Source organism: Hypanus sabinus, chromosome 12 (genome assembly GCF_030144855.1).
Source record: "Hypanus sabinus isolate sHypSab1 chromosome 12, sHypSab1.hap1, whole genome shotgun sequence".
NCBI classification, from domain to species: Eukaryota; Metazoa; Chordata; class Chondrichthyes; order Myliobatiformes; family Dasyatidae; genus Hypanus; species Hypanus sabinus.
In genome coordinates this window covers 46761612-46782427 of record NC_082717.1, presented here as the reverse complement: position 1 = coordinate 46782427, position 20816 = coordinate 46761612, and the positions used below count along the sequence as shown (strand labels likewise).

Below are 20816 nucleotides of genomic sequence, written 5' to 3'. Positions count from 1 at the left end.
AGACAAGAAATGATTATAACCATTACAGCGTGGAAACAGGCCATCTCGGCCATTCTAGTCCATGCAGAACGCTTACTCTCACCTAGTCCCACCTACCTGCACTCAGTCCATAACCGTCCATTCCTTTCCTGTCCATATACCTATCCAATTTTACTTTAAATGACAATATCGAACCTGCCTCTACCACTTCTACTTGTAGCTCGTTCCATACAGCTACCACTCTCTGAATAAAGAAATTCCCCCTTGTGTTACCTCTAAACTTTTGCCCCTTAACTCTCAACTCATGTCCTCTTGTTTGAATCTCCCTTATTCTCAATGGAAAAAGCCTATCTTCGTCAACTCTATCTATCTCCCTCATAATTTTAAATACCTCTATCAAGTCCCCCCTCAACCTTCTATGCTCCAAAGAATTAAGACCTAACTTGTTCAACTTTTCTCTGTAACGTAGGTGCTCAAACCCAGGTAACATTCCAGTAAATCTCCTCTGTACTCTCTCTCTGATTAAGGATAGTCAGCATAGCTTTGTGCATGGTAGGTCATGTCTAATCATTCTTGAGTTTTTTGAGAAATTTACCAAGAAAGTTGATGAAATGCAAGGCAGTAGATGTTGTCTAAATGGACTTTAGCAAGGCATTTGACAAGGTCCTGCATGGGAGGTTGTTCAAGAAGGTTCAGTTGCTTGGCATTCAAGATGAGATAGTAAGTTGGATTAGACACTGGTTTTCCAGGAGAAGCCAGAGAGTGGTAATAGATGGTTGCTTCTCTGACTGGAGGCTCGTACTAGTGGAGTTCTGGAGGGAATGGTTTGTTGTTTGTCATCTATATCAAAGATCTGGATGATAATGTGGTTAGTTGGATTAGCAAATTTGCAAATGACACCAACAATGGGGCTGTAGTGGACAGTGAGGAAGACTATAACAGCTTGTAGCAGGATCTGGACCAGCTGGAAGAATGGCATATGGAATATAATGCAGTCAAGCTATTTGCACTTTGGGAGGACTAACAAGGGTAGTACTTGTACAGTGAACTGTAGGGCACTGAGGGGTGTGGTAAAATAAACGGATCTGAGAGTACAGGTCCATAATTCATTAAAAGTAGCATCACAAGTAGACAGAATTGTAAAGGAAACTTTTGCCACGTTGGGCTTCATAGATCAAAGAATTGACTACAGGAGTTGGCATAGAAACATAGAAAATCTACAGTACAGTACAGTACAGTATGCCAAACATTTCTCTACCTTAGAAATTACTAGGGTTACCCATAGCCCTCTATTTTTCTAAGCTCCATGTACATATCTAAAAGTCTCCTAAAAGACTCTTTCGTATCCGCCTCCACCACCGTTGCCGGCAGCTCATTCCATGCACTCACCACTCTCTGTGTAAAAACTTACCCCTGACATCTCTTCTGTACCTACTCCGCAGCACCTTAAACCTGTGCCCTCCTGTGGCAGCAATTGCAGCCCTGGGAAAAAGCCTCTGACTATCCACACAATCCCTTCCTGTAGTGAGGCGACCAGAACTGAGCACAATACTCCAAGTGAAGCCTGACTAGGGTCCTATATAGCTGCAACATTACCTCTCGGCTCCTAAATTCAATTCCACGATTGATGAAGGCCAATACACCATATGCCTTCTTAACCACAGAGTCAACCTGCGCAGCTGCTTTGAGCGTCCTATGGACTCGGACCACAAGATCCCTCTGATCCGCTACACTGCCAAGACTCTTACCATTAGTACTATATTCTGCCATTGTATTTGACCTACCAAAATGAACCATCTCACACTTAGCTGGGTTGAATTCCATCTGCCACTTCTCAGCCCAGTTTTGCATCCCATCAATGTCCCACTGTAACCTCTGACAGCCCTCCACGCTATCCACAACACCTCCAACAGCCCTCCATACTATCCACAACACCTCCATCAGCAAACTGACTAACCCATTCCTCCACTTCCTCATCCAGGTCATTTATAAAAATCATGAAAAGTAAGTGTCCCAGAACAGATCCCTGAGGCACGCCACTGGTTACCGACCTCCATGCAGAATATGACCTGTCTACAACCACTCTTTGCCTTCTGTGGGCAAGCCAGTTCTGGATCCACAAAGCAATGTCCCCTTGGATCCCATGCCTTCTTACTTTCTCAATAAGCCTTGCATGGGGTACCTTATCAAATGCCTTGCAGAAATCTACTGTTCTTCCTTCATCAATGTGTTTAGTCACATCCTCAAAAAATTCAATCAGGTTCGTAAGGCATGACCTACCCTTGAAAAAACCATGCTGACTATTCCTAATCATATTATGCTTCTCCAAATGTTCATAAATCCTGCCTCTCAGGATCTTCTCCATCAACTTACCAACCACATGTTATATTGATGTTGTAGAAAACATTGGTGAGGCCTAATTTGGAGTATTGTGTGTGGGTTTGGTCACCTAACTACAGGAACAATGTAAGTAAAATTGAAAGAGTCCAGAAAAAAATTATAAGGATGTTACTGGGACATGAGTTATAAGGAAAAATTGAATAGGTTAGAACTTTATTCCCTTGAATGCAAAAGATTGAGGGGAGATGTGATATATGTATACAAAATTGAGGGATACAGATAGGGTATATGCAAGCAGGCTTTTTCCACTGAGGTTAGGTAGGACTACAACCAGAGGTCATGAGTTAAGGGTGAAAGGTGAAATGTTTAAGGAGAAGTCAAGGGAAAACTTATTCACTCAGAAGGTGGTGAGAGTGTAGAACGAGCTGCCAGCTCAATTGGTGCATGTAAGCTTGAGTTCAACATTTAAGAAAATATTTACTAGGAATATGGATGGAAGGGTTTTGGTCCAGGTGCAGTTCGATGGGCCTAAGCAGTTTAAATGGCTCAGCATGGATTAGATGGGCTGAAGGGCCTGTTTCTGTACTGTAGTTGTCTTCAACTATTTTTTAAGTAGAAGTTGATAGGTTCTTGATTAGTAGGAATGTCAAAATTTACATGGAGAAGGCAGGAGAACAGGCTTGAGAAAGATAATAAGTCAGCCATGATGGAATAGCTTAATTCTGCCGCTATGTCTTAGTCTTTTTATGCAAGTTTTGTTGATTATTCTTCCAACTTTAACATCTCCTGCTCAATCTTTAAAACTTAAGCTTGGCAAACACTTTTAAGATAAATTGTATGTTTGAACTAGTTTTGTGATCAAATGTTTCATTTCTGAAATACTTCTCTCTCATTGTTAATTCCTGGGATGTCTGGACTGTCTCACGCAGAGAGGTTAGAGGGACTGGGCTTGTACACGCTGGAATTAAGGCGATTGAGAGGGGATCTGATTGAAACATATAAGATTATTAAGGGATTGGACAAGATAGAGGCAGGAAATATGTTCCAGATGCTGGGAGAGTCCAGTACCAGAGGGCATGGTTTGAGAATAAGGGGTAGGTCATTTAGGACAGAGTTAAGGAAAAACTTCTCCCAGAGAGTTGTGGGGGTCTAGAATGCACTGCCTCAGAAGGCAATGGAGGCCAATTCTTTGGATGCTTTCAAGAAGGAGCTAGATAGGTATCTTATGGATAGGGGAATCAAGGGATATGGGGACAAGGCAGGAACCGGGTATTGATAATAGTTGATCAGCCATGATCTCAAAATGGCAGTGCAGGCTCGAAGGGCCGAATGATCTACTTCTGCACCTATTGTCTATTGTCTACTTGCAAGAAACGTGCTTGGCCTGCAGCCTCCTTCACCACATTGATACCACTGACTCAATTATAGCCATTCTTCCTCCGGGACCTACTATTATCCAAATTAGATATTGGGTGAGTTCAGAGTTGCAGCCACTGAATTAATGTCAAATTCCTAGGCTGGGAACAGTAAGGTTAGCAGAATCGAAGTACTCTGATGAAAAGAGGACTTCTCTGACTGTGTGTATCACAATACCTTATTTTTGTTACGTTCTGTGGGACTAGTATTATTTTGAACTTTGATTCCTGATATTAACTACTAGTGACAAAAGCGTCACTCATTTCTCATTCTCAATGCTACTAACCATTTAACACTCAATGAAATGTCCTTGTAAGTCACAAATCAAAACACCAACTGAATTTTCATTTTTATTTAACTTCATATGTCCTTGGATCCTGTCTGTACTTTAATTTATTATCCTATTACTTAGGCAAGCACAGCTATCATGTTTAGCCAGTCTAGACTAAATGAGGCTCCAACTTTAAAACTATACTGTAGTTAAGCCTTGCTAATTTACTTTGGTCAGGGGTAATTAGGGTAGGCTAATTAATGCTAGTTATGTCAGTATAACTGACATCCATTACCAAGTTGAAAAAATAAACTAACATTGGTTTTGCCTTTTTGCATGTTCCTCAAACCCTCCCCCATTTAAAAAAAATTCACAACTTAATCAGTATCGTTATGCCTTTACTGACATTAAGTCAAAATCCTGGAACACTCTCAAAGCATTGTAGGAATATCCAGACGTCAATGACTGCATGGGTTCGAGAAGGTAGCTCACCACCACCACTTTTGAGGGCAATTGAATTGAATACATCTCCTCCAACTGACAACCAACACTGGCACACCTCAAGGATGTATGCTTAAACCACTGCTCTGCTCTCATGACCATGTGGTCAGGCACAACTGAAACACCATCTAAAAACTTGCCGATGACACAAGTATTTCAGATGGTGATGAGGAAGTATTCAGGAGTGAGTTAGACTGGCTGGTTGGATACTGTCATAACAACAGCCTTACACTCAATGCCAGCAAGACCAAGGAATTGACTGTGGACTGCAGGAAGGGGTGGTTGACAGAACACGCGTTGGTCCTCATCAAGAGGTCAGCAGTGGAAAGGGTGAGTAGCTTCAAGTTCCTGGTTGTCAACATCTCTGAAGATCTATCCTGGGCCCAACATACTGATGCAATTACAAAGGAGGCACAACAGCTTTATTTGATCTGGACCTTGAGGAGACTTGGTATGAAACCAAAGATTTGCAAATATCTACAAATGTACTGTGAAGACCAGATTAATTGGTTGCATCATCATCTGATGTGGAGGGGCCACTGAACAGGATCAGAAAAAGCTGCCAAAAGTTGCAAACTCAGCCATCTCCATCATGGGCGCTAGCCTCCCCAGCACTGAGGATACCTTCCAAAGGCCATGCCGTAAAAAGTGGCAGTATCCAGCCTTGAGTACCCCACTACTGAGGACACGTCATCTACTCATTACTACGATCAAGGAGGTGGTGCAGGAGCCTGACAACATACACCTAATGCTTTAGGAATAGTTTCTTTCCCACCACCATCAGATTGCTGAATGGACAATAAATCCACATACACTACCACAATATCCATTTAATTTTTAGAAATATACTTACTGTAATTTAGTTTTTGTGTATTGTCATGTGCTACTGCTATAAAACAACAATTTCACGACATATGCCAGTGAATCCCACATCCCATAAAAAGTATATGAGAAGAATGGACCTGAATTTCCCAGATCTCTATTAATGACATAAAAACCTGGTCACTCCCTAATTTTCCTTTTTATAGCAAAGGTAAATTAATTTCCACAAAGCTTTTCTTGTGCATAAAGATGTTTGATAAGGTTGTGCAATCTCCAAGAAAAGAGTTTAAAGGTTTGTAAACTGGTTTTAAGACGTAACACCTTCCCTTGGGACAGTCACCATATCTTTTGGAAGCAATTAAGAGTGCCATTACCTATGTATTACAGCTACTGCTGATTACTGTCCAACTTAAGAGTAACTGATAATTGAGTCGATATAATATATCAACAGATAAATGGGAAAAAATTTTGCAAATGGTTAATTCTTCTTCTATATGTGCTAAACATGCTTTAATACAATTTAAAATTGTACATAGAGCTCATATGTCTAAAGATAAACTTGCTCGATTCTATTCTCATATTAACCCTCAATGTGACAGATGTCATTCAGAAGTGGCCTCATTGACCCATATGTTTTGGTCATGTCCCACTTTACATAATTACTGGAAGGACATATTTACTACCATTTCCTCAATTTGGAATATAGATTTACAACCTCATTTTATTACTGCAATTTTTGGCATACCAAATGAAGATGGTAATCAGTTTTCCCCTTCAATCAGACGAATGATTGCTTTTGTAACATTAATGGCCAGAAGGTCTATATTACAAAATTGGAAAGAAGTAAATCCTCCTACCACGTTTCAATGGCTTTCTCAAACTATTTCTTATCTGAGCCTGGAAAAAATTAGAAGCACTATTTTTGACTCATCAATTAAATTTGAAGAAACTTGGAGACCGTTTATTCGACATTTTCATATGAATTAATTCGGCCCTTTCCAGACCTTTTTTCTGCTTATTCATGTTCAGGTATGGAGTTCTGGAGTTTGTTGACACTATCATATACTTGTAAACTATTATTATTGCCCATGTTAGTTTAGTTTAGAGTTTTATTTTTCTTAATATATACTTTTTTTCACATATTTTCAAATTTTTTTTTCTCTTTTTTAATGGTTATTTTTGTTTTTTTTTCATATATAATCATATGGACTTGATTGATTAAGGTATTTTCTTCTGTTGATGTTTAATAGGATATTGTTATCTTATTATCAACGTGATTTCAAGTCTATTGTATTCATAATTTACTCATTATTATGTTATTTTTTTTGTGTATATATGAAAATCAATAAAAAGATTGAAAAAGAAAGAAAGAAAGATAATTGAGTGAATTGTAGGAATTAGATGGCATGTCAATGGTGGAATGGTGGCCCGTTATACTTCATGTGAGTAGGCAAATTATACTGCACCATTGTGCTCCGCTTCAGCCACATCCTCCACATTTGTGTTTTAATGTTTTTGTTTCTCCTTTCAACTAGCTTCATATTTGCAATATGTTACTTTCAAGTAGCTCCTAAACTTCAATCTTCCCATTTCTGTGTTGCTGGTCTACTCCTGGCTCCTAATGCAAAAGTAAGCTGGCAACCTCTTGATATAATTTTCATTTGTCTGGCTTTGGGCAGAAATACATCATAGTATCTGTGAGTATCCATTTCCACTAAATCTAGCAGCTGTAAGCATTTGTACAACATTATAGCTAGATATAAAAAAAAACTTTTATTTTTGGACATAAATTTCTTAGAAGATTTTAAATATCAAAGCCTAAAATGATACACAAAAATATTGTACCTTCCAAAATATACAATTTTTGATCAAATACTGAAGGAAGAAATTATTGGCAACTTTCCTTATATCAAAGTTTATGTCTGAATTTAGCTAACAAAGGCAGATGATCTGAAGAGCTATTTTCATTGGGTAATCTATTTACAGTCCAAAGATCTTGTTCTGTAAGTAGTGCAAGTTTCCCAAGAAGCTGCAAGTGACCACCATTTCCTGGAGAAAGAAAAACGTACCTTTATTAGCAAAGTAAGCAAGTTAATAGTAGGAACCGAATTATAAAATTTTGGATCAAAGTTAAGCAATATCCCTTCAGTGTATAAAAGGTTATTTTGCAATACATCCTGGTTCCTACACTATTTTCAGTCATTCATCATTTTCCTAAATGGTCTATTTGCTAACTTAACTACCACTTTTGTCAGCATACCATGTGGTTTCCTCGATGGATTAGAGTCGGTCAGCCTGATAAGTTGCAGAGGTGAATTTATATTTTGGGAGCAGACCACAGCTTTCAGTGACCACGTGAATTTGCTTGGTAAGCCATTTGTTTTCCAAACATACTGAAGTGATTTTGAACAAATGAAGTACTGCCTATTTTTCTGATAAGATTCTTGTTTTATTTAAATAAAAATTTCAGTTAGTTTCCTTTTAGATGTAATTTATGAATATTTGTGTAGTCTTACCACTTGCATGACGTATTAGAACAAATTTTTTAGATGGATTTATTTTCTATTGGATAAGTATGCTATAAATGCTCAGTGAGTGCTTAGTCATTTTGTGGTCAGTCATGCAGCCATTTGGACCAACTTGTCCAAGCTGACCAAGATGTGTATCTGAGCTAGTTCCATTTGCTTGTATTCAGCTCATATTCCCTCTCTGCCAGGAGTTCCCAACCTTCTTATGCCATGGACACCTACAATTAACATTGGGGTACATGGGCTCTCATTTGAGAAGCCTGCTCTATGTATCCATCCAAATGTTTTTGTATCCAATTATATTTGTATCTGTCTATACTACTTCCTCTAGTAGTTTATTTGGCCAAACACACTGTGTGGAAAAAGTTGCTCATTAGGTCCCTTTTAAATTTCTTCCCTTGTACCTTATGCCCCCAGAAAAAGTACTGATCATCTACTTTCTTTAAGCCTGCCATGACTTTGTATAACTCAAGCCTTCCAGTCTAGATGATATTCCTGTGAATCTTTTCTGTGACATCCTCCCTATAGCTGGAATTGAGCACAATGCTCTGAGTGTGATCCAGCTACATGTACCGTTGATGCATGGCACCCCAACTCCTGTAGTCAATATCCTGACCGATGAATGCAAATGTTCCATACACCTGTCTACATGTGTCGCTAATTTTAGGGAGCTAGGTATCTGTAGCCCTGAAGTCCCTCTGTTCTACAGCACACTCCAAGGCCTACCATTTAAGTGCAAGTTCTGCTCCAGCTTGTCTTATCAAAACGGAACACCTGATATTTGAGTTCAACTTCATATACCATACTTGGGCCTATTTGTCCAATTTACCTAGACACTGTTATAACCTGAGACAACCTCTTCACCGTCCACTACATCACCAGTCTTGATGTCATTGGCAAATGTACTAAGTTTGCCAACTACTCCTCCAGTCTTCCAGTACTTGCCAGTGGCTAAAAATGCAGTAAATATCTCTGCCAGGGCCACCGCAATTTCTACATTAGTTTCCCACATCATCCTGGGCCACACTTGATTAGGCCACAGGGTTTTATCTACTGTAAGATGCCTTAAGATCACCAGACAGTGCACTTTTGTTATATGGATGTTTCAAGATATTACTATTCATTTCCCCTAATTCCTTAGCTTATGTGGCCTTCTTCATAGTACATACAGACAAGAAATATTCATTTACTTCTCGCCCATCCCCTGTGGCTCCCCACAGACAACCACACTGATCCTTAAAAGAACCTATTCTTCCCAAGTTACCCTGTATTCTTAATATACTTGTTGAATCTCTTGGCTCCCATCTCTCATCTTTTTTCCCCTGCTGATTTCCCTTATAAAATATGCCCCTATAATTCTAGTATTCAATGGATTTGCTAGCTCTCAGCTGCCTTTGCCTCCGTTTACTTGATCGATATCTCAATGTCCCTTGTTATCCAGGGTTCCCTAATTTGACCAGTTTCGTCCTTCACTGTAACAGGAATATGCTGTCATTGAGTTCTTCCTATCTCACTTTTAAAAGCCTTCCACTTGCCAAGTCGAACACTAATCCGCCATCTCTCAGCAAAGTTTCTGGTATCCCAGTCCAACATACCAATTCAGCCTTGCATATCAGGCTTCTTGCTTTAAAATAAATTCAGGTTGATCTGTCAGTCCTTCTGGAACCACTCAGACATCCTGGATCCTGGCTGTTGGGAGCCAAGACAAACCCTAGAGATTTTAGTTTCGTGGCCACAGAATCTCCTGTTATTACTCAGCTTGCTTTGGCTCTGGTACATAAGAGAGGAGAGTGGAGACTGTCTCTGTGCCAGATTTAGCAGCTGCTGCTGTCCTCTTGAAAGGCCATTCTAACCCCCTCTGAACCCACCCTTGCCTAACAGGTCCAAATGAGATACCTGCAAGTGAGGAGAATGGTTGCAGGGGAATTCAACCCACTCACCCTTCTACCTTGAGTGTGACCACCTCACTAAAGCACCTTAGTATTACTGGAATCTGGCAGGTGTTCTAGCCTGGAGTTAAATGTTTAGAGATTAGAGGAAAGCAATATTTTTATGGGGACAGAAGCCTACTTCTGTGCTACTGCAACTAAATCAATGCTACTGATGAGGCAATTCTATTTGCAAAATATCTGGCAGAAGTTAATAGTTTTATAAGTTTAACTTGCTAATAAAGATGAAGCTTCTTCCAACTATATTGAAACAAGCATATTTAAAGCATCAATTATTGTTCAAAATCATTGGTTTTGTTGCCAATATCATATTGTAATATTTAGGAAGATTATTAGTTTCCACATGAAAATTTGCACCGGAGTTTGGGAACCTTTCCCAATAAAAATACTGCATCCATTAACATAACTGGGAAGGACTGGTAAAAAACTAGCCAGGTCTGTAAAGAATTGTTGGTTAGTTGCTATGGGCAAAGTCAGATGCATGTGCCTTTGCAGGTCAGTGGCCTGATATACTTAACATCTAGCCACCTCAGCTTTATGCCAACCTTAACTACTGTACCCGGAGTAGTCCCATTCATTTGAAAAGGGTCACCCCCTTTATTTTTCGACATCTGTGGCGAGACTGCAGTAGTAACACTGGACTATTTGGGACCCAAGTCTATGCCTATGAATAAATCAATGAATTGGCCATAAGTTGTATCCTCTTACTTTGACAAAGTGAATTATCTACAGTAGAAGAATTGGGTATGAACTCCATTTTAAATACCACTCAGTGGCCTCTTGTCCTGCTACACTGAGACACAACAACAGCCTTAGGAGTAACACCTCAGTTTCTGTCTGGGCATATTGTGGCCATACAGGCTCTGTACTGAATTCTCCAACTTTAGCAAAATCGTAATTTCTTTATACCTATCAGGATTGTTATCATTTGGCTGCCTTTTTCTTTCTACTAGTATACTTTGGCCTGCTGGCCTCCCCATTAACCACAATAACATCGCTAAAGATCTGATTTTACCTGCTGTTAATTCATATTGTGACACCATCATAGTGTTCTACCCATTACCACTCTGCTCTTCTCAGCTTTCAGGAAACTTACTTGTTTTTAATTTCCCAGTTGTGACAAGTGGTCTCAAATTTGAAACATTAACTTTTCAGATGCTAACTGATCTGTGTTTTTTTTTAATTCAGGAAGTCCTAGATTGTACTTTATCCGTGGATATTATATGACTTTTATTCTAAGTGGGGTTCAAAATGTCTTTCAGACAACTTTTATAGCAGTAATGATTTTAGTATATTTTAGACAATTCGAAGCCCTCTTCCTTATACTTGACATTTGCCATAAACTAAAGATTAATTTTTAAAAATTATAATATATTCATATTTTAAGTTAGATTCTTGGTAAATTTTGGAATAAATGTAAAAAAATTGATTTTCATTACCTGATTCTACAGTCCCATTATTCTTTACTGCTGAATAAAAGATATAATCCACAGTGACAGCAGATTTGGAATGACAGGTGGTGACCTCTGTTTTATTAGTCCCAGGCAGATAATGGGAGTACACAGAAAGTAGCTTGAATTTGTGCTGAATAGCAGGAGTCCTAGAAAACAATTAATAATTATGTTACTGTTTTTTCCTCAATTGACTTTGTTCAATTACTACACACCAAGTTATATTTCAATATTTAGAATATTGGTACAGCATGGTACATTGTTTGAGCTTAATATTACAGTTTCATCAATAGCCAGTTTTGAAAGCAAGAAACTTCCAGACAAGTTTCAAAATTTGTATTATTTATGAAAAACCTCACTAGGTCCTGATGAAGGGTCTCGGCCCAAAACTTTTGTGTCATCAGCAAATTTACTAACCCACCCGTCTACTTCCTTATCAAGGTCATTTATATAAAAAAAATCACAAAGAGGAGAGGGTCATAGAATGGATCCCTGCGGAACACCACTGGTCACCGACCTCCATGCAGAATACGAACCATCTACAACCACCCTTTGTCTGCTGTGGGCAAACCAATTCTGGATCTACAATAGCAAGGTCTCCTTGGATCCCATGCCTCATTACTTTCTGAATGAGCCTCGCATGGGGAACCTATCAAATGCCTTACAGATTCACCCCTACAAAAATAGTCAATAAGTAAAATTTTATCACATTTTGTGCTTTTGAGTTACCTGAAATCAAATGGACTAAATAATTTGTAGAATTTGAAGATTTAAAATTTACATAGTTGGTATACCTCCTACATCTATTCTGCCCTTACCAGGTGTAATAATTTTTCTTCCTTTCCCTATTAGCTTCTCCTAACAAACCCAAATTTGCTTCATCAAATACATTTTCAGCATAAGTGCTTTAGATAACTACCGTCAACTTTTCTGGGTCACTAAGCATTACTGATACTTTATGTCCTCAGTCAAAACTCCAATTGGTACCCTTGTCTTTTCTCCGTTACTAATTGCCTCTTTATACCCATCTCACCTGTCCTTCCTTGCTCACTGAAATTATTTGTTCATTCCACCCTGTTATTTTCTTATCAAGCCAAATTCCCTTGCTATCTTTACCCTTTGTGTTGAAAACTCTTCTTTAATTTCTCTCCAAGTGCCCACACTTAAATTATCCAGGAAAATGTACAACTGCTCACTTAACCCTAACAATGGTGAGGTTCGAAATTCCTATTCTGACCATCACATAAGCTTTCTGTCAATGGTTATATTGGGAGTCTATCAGTTATCATGTTCAGAGCCTGCACGTTCCTGGTATGGAGATGCAGCCTGTTTTGTGTTATGCACACACCTGCTCCTCCTTTAAATAAATAATACATAAAGCAACTTCTATCTTCAAATATAATTCCAAATGTTCTATTTAATATGACCATGGGACATAGAAGCAGAATTAGCCTATCAGGTCTGCTCCACCATTTGATATTTCCCCCCTCAGTCCCACTCTCCATAACCTTTGATGCTCTTACTAATCAAAAACCTAACACCTTCACTTTAAATATATCAATAACCTGACCTCCCCAGTCATCCAGGGCAATGAATTACGCAGCTTAACCACCATCTGGCTATAGAAACTCCTCCTCATCTCTGTTTTAAAGGGGCATCCTTCTATTCTGAGGCTACATCCTCTGGTTCTGGACACCCCCACTATTGGAAACATCCTCTGCATGTCCACTGTATCTAGGTCTCTACTTGGTATGTTTCTTCCCTCATTTTTCTAAACTCTAGTGACTACAGACCCAGGGCCATCAAATGCTCCTTTATACCTTAACCTTTCATTCCCAGGATCATTTTCATGAATCTGCTCTGACCCCTCTGCAATGTCTGTACATCCTTAAATATGGAGCCTACAACTGCTCAAATGTGGTCTGACCAAGGCCTTATAAAGCCTCTGCATTTTTTCCTTGCTTTTATATTCTAGCCCTCTTGAAATAGATGTTGACATTCCATTTACCTTCCGCTGACTCAACCTGTAAGTTAACTTTAGGGAATCCTACATTAGGACTCCCAAGTCCCCATGCACTCCCAATTTATGAATTTTCTCCCCATTTAGAAAATAGTCAACATTTTTTATTCTTTCTGTCCACAAAGCCATTTATTCCATCATCCAAATCATTTACATACAACATGAAAAGTGGTGCACCCAACACTGACCGCTGCAGAACAATACTAGTCACCAGCAGCCAACCAGAAAAGCACACGTTTATTCCTACTCTGCCTTCTGCTAGTCAGCCAATCTCCTGTCCATGCTAGTATATTCCTTGTAATACAAATGGGCTCTGACCTTGTTTAGTAGCCTTATGTACGACACCTTGTCAAAGGCCTTCCATAAATCCAAACAAGCAACATCCACTGACTTGCCTTTGTCTATTCTGCCTGTTATTTCATCAAAGAATTCCTTATATGAATAAGTAGTTAAATAATCTTAATGTATTTATGACTAAAGTAGAGAATAAATCAAGTCAGGCTTCAGGCCAACATTTGCTTTATCGCTTTATCACTGAATCCCCTGAATATTTTTTAAACAAAAGGTTAACTCACAGTTGATCCATGGGGTAATTCTTTTTGTTAGTGTCCTCTTTTAGAGCTTCTGAATTGTCCGGAACATCTACAGAATATTATTTAAGTTGAACACGAATTAATATGGAATTTAGATTTACACATATTTTGAAGTGAAAAACAGTAACATTCTTAATTGACAAAACATTTTTAAGCAAATGACCGAGTGGTCTGAAACAGAAATTCCACAATCTACAGAACTGCACTGAAAACAGACTCCATGCCATACATTTCAAGTGGGCTTTTGAGTACAAAAACAAAGAGAAATCATACCTGTATCTCTCATTGTTTCATATTGACACTCTGATGAAATTCCAAGACTAGGCGGCCAAAGTGGTTTTGTCATGGCTCTCTGGCCCCTGTGACTCTGCTCCTGACCCGACACCTATATGAATGATAAGAAGTTATAAGAAGAACCACATCATACCTGTCGATAAGAGAAATTACAAGAACCAATTACAAACTACAAAGGAGCCAGACTGCAGTGCTGCAACTTAATTATCATAGCATCAGAAAAAAAATACCAGTTAAAATGAGAAAGACAGGGTCAGCTACATTTGTTTGTAGATTAATGTGTACAAAGAAAACCATTTTGCTATATGGAAATCTTGAAACTCATACATATAATAGTAGGTCTAATAGGGAAGTTAGGCAATGTTCTGAAAGAGGCAATGTCAGGTGAATCATATTGTAAAAAGCAAATATATATTAGTGGTTCAAAAACATACCAGGGTAAATTAACTAAATATTGGTCTGTTTGAGTTCAGCTAGAATAAAACTCCAATTTACATTTGTATAAGAACTATTATGGTAACAGCAAATGTCACCAGAAAGAATATTTATAATTTAGTAAGTTTACTTATGAGCATCCAATCTCAATTTTTTCCAGAACAATGGGCTTTAAAGGAACCAAAAGTAATGTTCAGGCAATTCTTCAAACCTCACCTGGGAGTCAGAAAAAAAGCAAGAGATTATTAATTCAATCCTCTTTTATAAAGCTTTACTGTGCAAACATATTGGCAAAAACTGAAATGACACAAAATGCTGGAGGAACTCAGCAGGGTCTCAATGAACAGTCCAATAAGTCCTGATGAAGGGTTTTGGGCCTGAGATGTCAACTGTACTCTTTTCCATAGATGCTGCCTGACTTGCTGAGTTCCTCCAGCACTCTGTGTGTGTTGCTTGGATTTCCAGCATCTGCAGTTTTTCTCTTGTTTGTGAATGAAACAAGCCATGTGACTTCCTTAATAACAAGCAAAAGTGGCTCTTAAGCTCATAAAAAGTGACAAGCTATGTACTTACAGATTCTGTTTTCATTTTAACTATTATTGGCAATCTCATTGGCCATTTATGTTTATTCTCTTATGTTAATCAACATGGATAAAAAGAACTACAAAGCAAAAGTTACAATTCTTTGCTTCCAATTTAATTGGGTATCAGTAACTTGTGCTTCCAACTTAGGCATCTGAAGAAGTGCTTGCTGTTTCAATAAACCACTGACTGCAGTTTCTTATGACAGTTAAAAACAAGTTTAAAAAACCTGAAATTTGTTTTTATTATTTCTAATGTCACATTTTCCTTTGGAGGAAATCTTCAAGAATTGTGAGCTGTTATTAATCTAATCTGATTGCAACATTAGATCTTTGTACCTTTCCTATTGGAAGTCCATCATAGATAAGTTTCCCATGCCGAATGAAGTTGTACAATGGAGAGTCAGGAACAGAGTTGAAGTCTCCACACAGGACAATTGGCCAGTGACCACCTTTCCCATCAGATGCCAGTTTGTTAATTTCAGCCAGCAGTATTGCAAGCTGAGCCAGTTTGATGTCCCCTCGACGTGGATTATACAAGAGATGAGTATTTGCCACACATACACGAGCAGCAGATTGTGAAACAGCTGGCTGTAGTAATACCACAAGTCCAACATTGTCCCTGTCTAATATTTGGATCATAGGACGATAGAACTCGACTGGGCTAGCAGAGACGAGTGAAAATTTTGAGCGTTTAAAACAAATAGCACACCCATCTCTCTTGTTTCCTGTCCTCATTTTGTATTCACAATGATAACCTGTAAAAGAAATATAAAAACAGTATTTTCATTATAACAATTCCTTATCTGGAAAAACTTGTTAGAATGTAGCTCTGAATCGTAAAGTGAAAATACAAAACTGATCAGCTCACAAAATGAGATACAAAATAAGCCCAACTTAATATATTTAACTGACAATAAGCAGAGTTCGTGAGAATAATTCCTTTAAACAAACCAACCCCTAACCTTCACACCCGTCTCACCTTCATTCCCCAACCTTAACCTCCAGAACCCCCTCTTCCTTGACAGACCCCATCTTCCCCACCCCCAGGTCCTCATCTCCACTCTCAACTCTACCTCTGATCATAACCTCCACAACCTTCTCTCCTCCAGCCCCTCACCTACAACTCCCAACTGTCCTCTCCACATTCCTCTCACCTCCATCTCAACCCTATCCCTGACCTCTACATCTCTCTCTGTGCCCACATATCCCGGCCCCACCAGGTTCCCATCTCCCTGCCAGGTCCTCACCTCAGTCCCCCAACCCTACCCTTAACCTCTACACCCTTCTACTGACCCATATCCCCTACAATCCACTCCCAAACACAAACCATAAGCCATCACCCCCACAACGCCTGAGCATATTCACATTCCTAAATCTAAAGATAGATGTTAAGAAGGAGAAAGATCCCAATAAATGCAACTAGTGTTGGACCAAGTTAACAAAGGTATGTGCCAGTTCAAAGTGGCAGGGTTGAGTGACACTGATTTTCTAGTAAATGATAGCAAAGAACCACATGAGGAAAATTTTTCCCACTGGCTGCATAATTACATCCTAACCCCAATGCATGGTCTAAATGAAGCCTAAGAACTAGGCCTAAAAATACTGATTGAATCTATAAAATTAGAATATTGAGAATAGAACAACACATTCCCTGCTAATTCAATCCAGACTGGGGTCTCCCATGCACCCAAATACAAAAGAGATCACCAAAAACTTACACAAAGCAGGGAAGGTATGCCCTACATGAGTTTGCATACAACCCTGTGTTTTGTGTGTGTGTGTGATCTTTCTCCTTAACATCTATACACACACACAAAATAAAGGGGAAGCCTTTTAAGACTGACATGAGGAAAAACTTCTTCACACACAGAGAGCGGTGAATCTGTGGAATTCTCTGCCACAGGAAACAGTTGAGGCCAGTTCATTGGCTATATTTAAAAGGAAGTTAGATATGGCCCTTGTGGCTAAAGGGATCGGGGGTATGGAGAGAAAGCAGGTACAGGGTTCTGAGTTGGATGATCAGCCATGATCATACTGAATGGCGGTGCAGGCTCGAAGGGCTGAATGGCTGACTCCTGCACCTATTTTCTATGTCCCAAAGTACACTCCCCCCACCCCCCCAAAGGCAGGCCAACTCAAGGAACACACCCTCTCCCCGGCTGTATCTTTGCCTGCGTTTGACCGGTCTCTCCCTCCCTCTCGCTGCTGGAGGAAGGTGCCAGACTCTTGGGTCTTGGGCAAGGTTTGATAGTTGCAGTTTGATGATTAGACTAATTTTAAGTGGACTCTGCAGTACAAATTACACGTTTCCTTTTTATATTGATTTTATAATGAAAGTCCAAAATTTGCCAATAAATATAGAATTATGCTTTAAAAAAAGCCCTAAGTAAAGGCAAAAGAAATACTACCATACAACACCACTCACCCAATGATTCCAATATTGGCTTCAGCTGCATTCCATAGTGGTTGTTCTGCACTTCTTGTAAACACATGATCTAGAAAAGATCAATGAATGCAAGCTACAATGATTTCACTCACAACAAGATGGCAATTAGCAATTTGTCAAACACTCTTACCCTGTGTAATTTAAAATTGGTACACACAGAAATAATTTTGCTTCATCTTAAAAGGAACATTACAATTGCCTTTGAAGCTACAACAAAGCTGTAACAGTAGCAGCTCCTTGAAATGCACAGCAAACTTCTCTATAATTATTCATAATCGTTCCTATTTATTGAATGAGTGATTGAGATATAGTGTGGAATAGGCCCCTCCAGCCCTTTGATCTGCACCGCCTAGCAACCCCTGATTTAACCCTAGCCTAATCACAGGATGATTTACAATGATCAATTAACCTACCAACCAGTACACCTTCAGACTGTGCGAGGAAACCCACGTGGTCTTGGGTTGAACATACAAAATCCTTACAGATAGTGGTGGGAATTGAACCTGGGTCACTGGTACTGTAAAGCACTGTAGCATTTACTATGTTAAATATACTACACTATATTTGTACAGTGTAGAAATATATTTAATTATTCAACCCAAAAAACAACTTTCACACCTGCTATAGACTTTCTTCAATACTAAAAGGATTTCATCCTTTAAATATTGTTTGGAATAAAAGCTATTAGATAAACTCAACTTGTGATTATTTATTTCTGGAAATGAGTAATGTCACCATTGGAACCCTTCTGTACTGCCTTATTAAGCTTGGTGTCTGTACATTAGCTTTGAATTGAATTTAAACTCACACTTGTAGTTTTCTCTTCCAATGAAAATACTCCCATACACTGGTACTTGTAAGTACTTAAGTGTGCATTTGTATATCAGCAGGTAGGTGGATGCAGTGAGAGAGATATTGGTGCACTGAGATAGAGGAATACTGTCATGTATATTGACGTTAGTCATTAATTAGCCATTAATCCAACTTCCCTGATAATTATTTTTTCATACATTAGCAAAGAAAAAATATCTTTGTTTTCTAAATTCAACAAAATGTAATTGTTATGGATGGTCCTAAAAGTCAAAGTTTAATTAAAAAAAACACTTTGTAACTAATGAATTACTTTGAACATGAGCGCCACACATAACTAGCAGACGCTGGAGTATGTGTAGCAAGAGAGATATTTTGAAAGATGCGAGCATTCTGCATGCCACACATCACCAGGAGACATTGCAGTGCTTAATTAGGCACTTGGCAAGGTCCAATACAAAAGAAGTTAGCACTTTAACTGAAGCAGCCATCCTGTGAGTGGGTCAGCGTTAAAGTGGGAAGTTCAAGCTTTGGCTCACAGAGATGGAGGCTGCAGGTAAATCTTCCCTCCCTCCTTCCCTTCTTTCCTCGTTGCACAGTTAGAGCAGAGGGGTTGCTAGGCAGGGTAGTGGAATGCTCCTCTTGCCAAGATGTGGGAAGGCAGGGACACCTCTAGTGTCCCTGATGACTACTCCTGCAAGAAGTGTATCCAACTGCAGCTTCTAACAGACTGTGTTAAGGAATTGGAGCTGGAGCTGGATGAACTCTGGATCATTCAGGTGGCTGAAGGATTGATCCTCAGATGACACAGGGAGGTAGGTACATCCAATGTTAATCGTACAGATAACTGGTTGACCGTCAGGAGGCAAAGAGGGGATAGGCAGACAGTGCAGGATACCCCTGTGGCCATTCCCCTCAGTAACAGGTATACCCCCTTGGTTACTGTTCGGGGGTGGGAGGGGGCAGTATATGACATAGCAGGGGAAAGCCACAGCAGTCAAATCTCTGGCACCGAGTCTGGCTCTGTGACTCAGAAGGGAAAGGGCAGGGGAGTAGAGGTGAGCTCTCATGATAGAGGGTTCAATGGTTTGGAGGACAGAGAGGAGGTTCTGTGGTTGAGAACAAGATTTCTGGATGGTTTGTTGCCTCCCAGGTGCTAGGGTGAGAGACATTTTGGATCAAGCCCCTTGCATTTTTAAATGGGAGGGTGAGCAGTCAGAGGTCGTGGTCCACATTAGTATCAATGACCTGGTTTGGAAGGGTGACGAGCACTGTTCCTTCAAGTTGAGTGGATGCATGGCTGCACAGTAACTGAAATGCTCCTGTGCACGTAGCTTTTGTTGCCACATAGCTGAAATTTTCTTTTATATTATGCTTTATCAAAGCGCTGCGCAGTTTTCAGGGCATGTGAATGTTTCCTGCTCAGAGCAATGATTGTACTGCTCAGTTGTAAACAAAATTAGAGGAAATGTTTTTGTTGAGGTCTTACTTACTGAAAGTAAGTTCAGGGAGTTCGGTGCTAAATTAAAGGACAGGACCTCCAAGGTTGTGATCTCAGGATTGCTATCCGTGCCAGGTACCAGTGAAGACAGAAATAATAAGATTATACAGTTTAACACATAGCTAAGGAAATGGTGCAGGATGGAGCACTTTGCTGTCTTCCAGGGAAGATAGGACCTGTACAAGTGGAACAATTTGTATCTGATCTAGAGGAGACACTAATATCCTAGTGGGAAGGTTTGCTGGTGTCGCACAGTGGTGGTTTAAACTAGAATTGCAGGAGGATGAGAACCAGTGCTGGAGCATAGTGGAGTGGTTGTGGGGAAAGATGTTGTTAAGCCAGAAATTCAGAAGTCAGAAATTGAAAGGTTGAACATGATGTTCTGAACTGTGTATATTTCAGTGCAAGGAATATTGTACAAAAAGAGGATGAGTTTAGCGCATGGAATTATGACATTTTAACCATTAGCGAGACAGTGCAGGAGGGGCAATACTGGCAGCTCTATGTTCAGGTGTTCTGTTATTTCAGACATGATAGACACAGAGTCCATAGCAGTGAGGCAAAACAGTAATGAGATCATGGTCCATATATAGGTTACAGCGGAGACGTTTGCTGTCTTGAGGCAAATTAGGGTGAGTAAATCCCCATGGCCTGTCAAGGTGTTCCCTCGTACCTTGCGGGAGGCCAGTACAGTAATTACAGAGGCCCGAGCAGAGGTACTTAAAATGTCTTTAGCAATGGGTGGGGTGCCAGGGGTTTGGAGGATAGCTAATGTTGTTCCATTGTTTAAGAAAGGTTCTAAAAAAAATTAGGTGGGAAATTATTGACCAGTCAGCCTGTCATCAGCAGTGGGTATGTTATTGAAAGGTATTCTAA

General features: G+C 39.5%; 1 protein-coding gene across 3 annotated transcripts in view; it reads right to left on the bottom strand.

Moving 5' to 3' along the window:
- Positions 1 to 7082: 7082 nt before the first annotated feature.
- The window catches only part of angel2 (angel homolog 2 (Drosophila)), a 68532-nt gene continuing 54798 nt past the window's right edge, over positions 7083 to 20816 (bottom strand). For all 3 annotated transcript variants that reach the window (XM_059985859.1, XM_059985858.1, XM_059985860.1), the window contains 6 exons: positions 17609 to 17678; positions 15520 to 15938; positions 14144 to 14255; positions 13853 to 13919; positions 11246 to 11406; positions 7083 to 7378 (listed from right to left, as the gene is read on the bottom strand). In XM_059985859.1, coding sequence (XP_059841842.1) covers positions 7239 to 7378; positions 11246 to 11406; positions 13853 to 13919; positions 14144 to 14255; positions 15520 to 15938; positions 17609 to 17678 — 969 coding nt within the window. In that variant the 3' untranslated portion in view covers positions 7083 to 7238. The remainder of the gene's footprint in view (positions 7379 to 11245; positions 11407 to 13852; positions 13920 to 14143; positions 14256 to 15519; positions 15939 to 17608; positions 17679 to 20816) is intronic.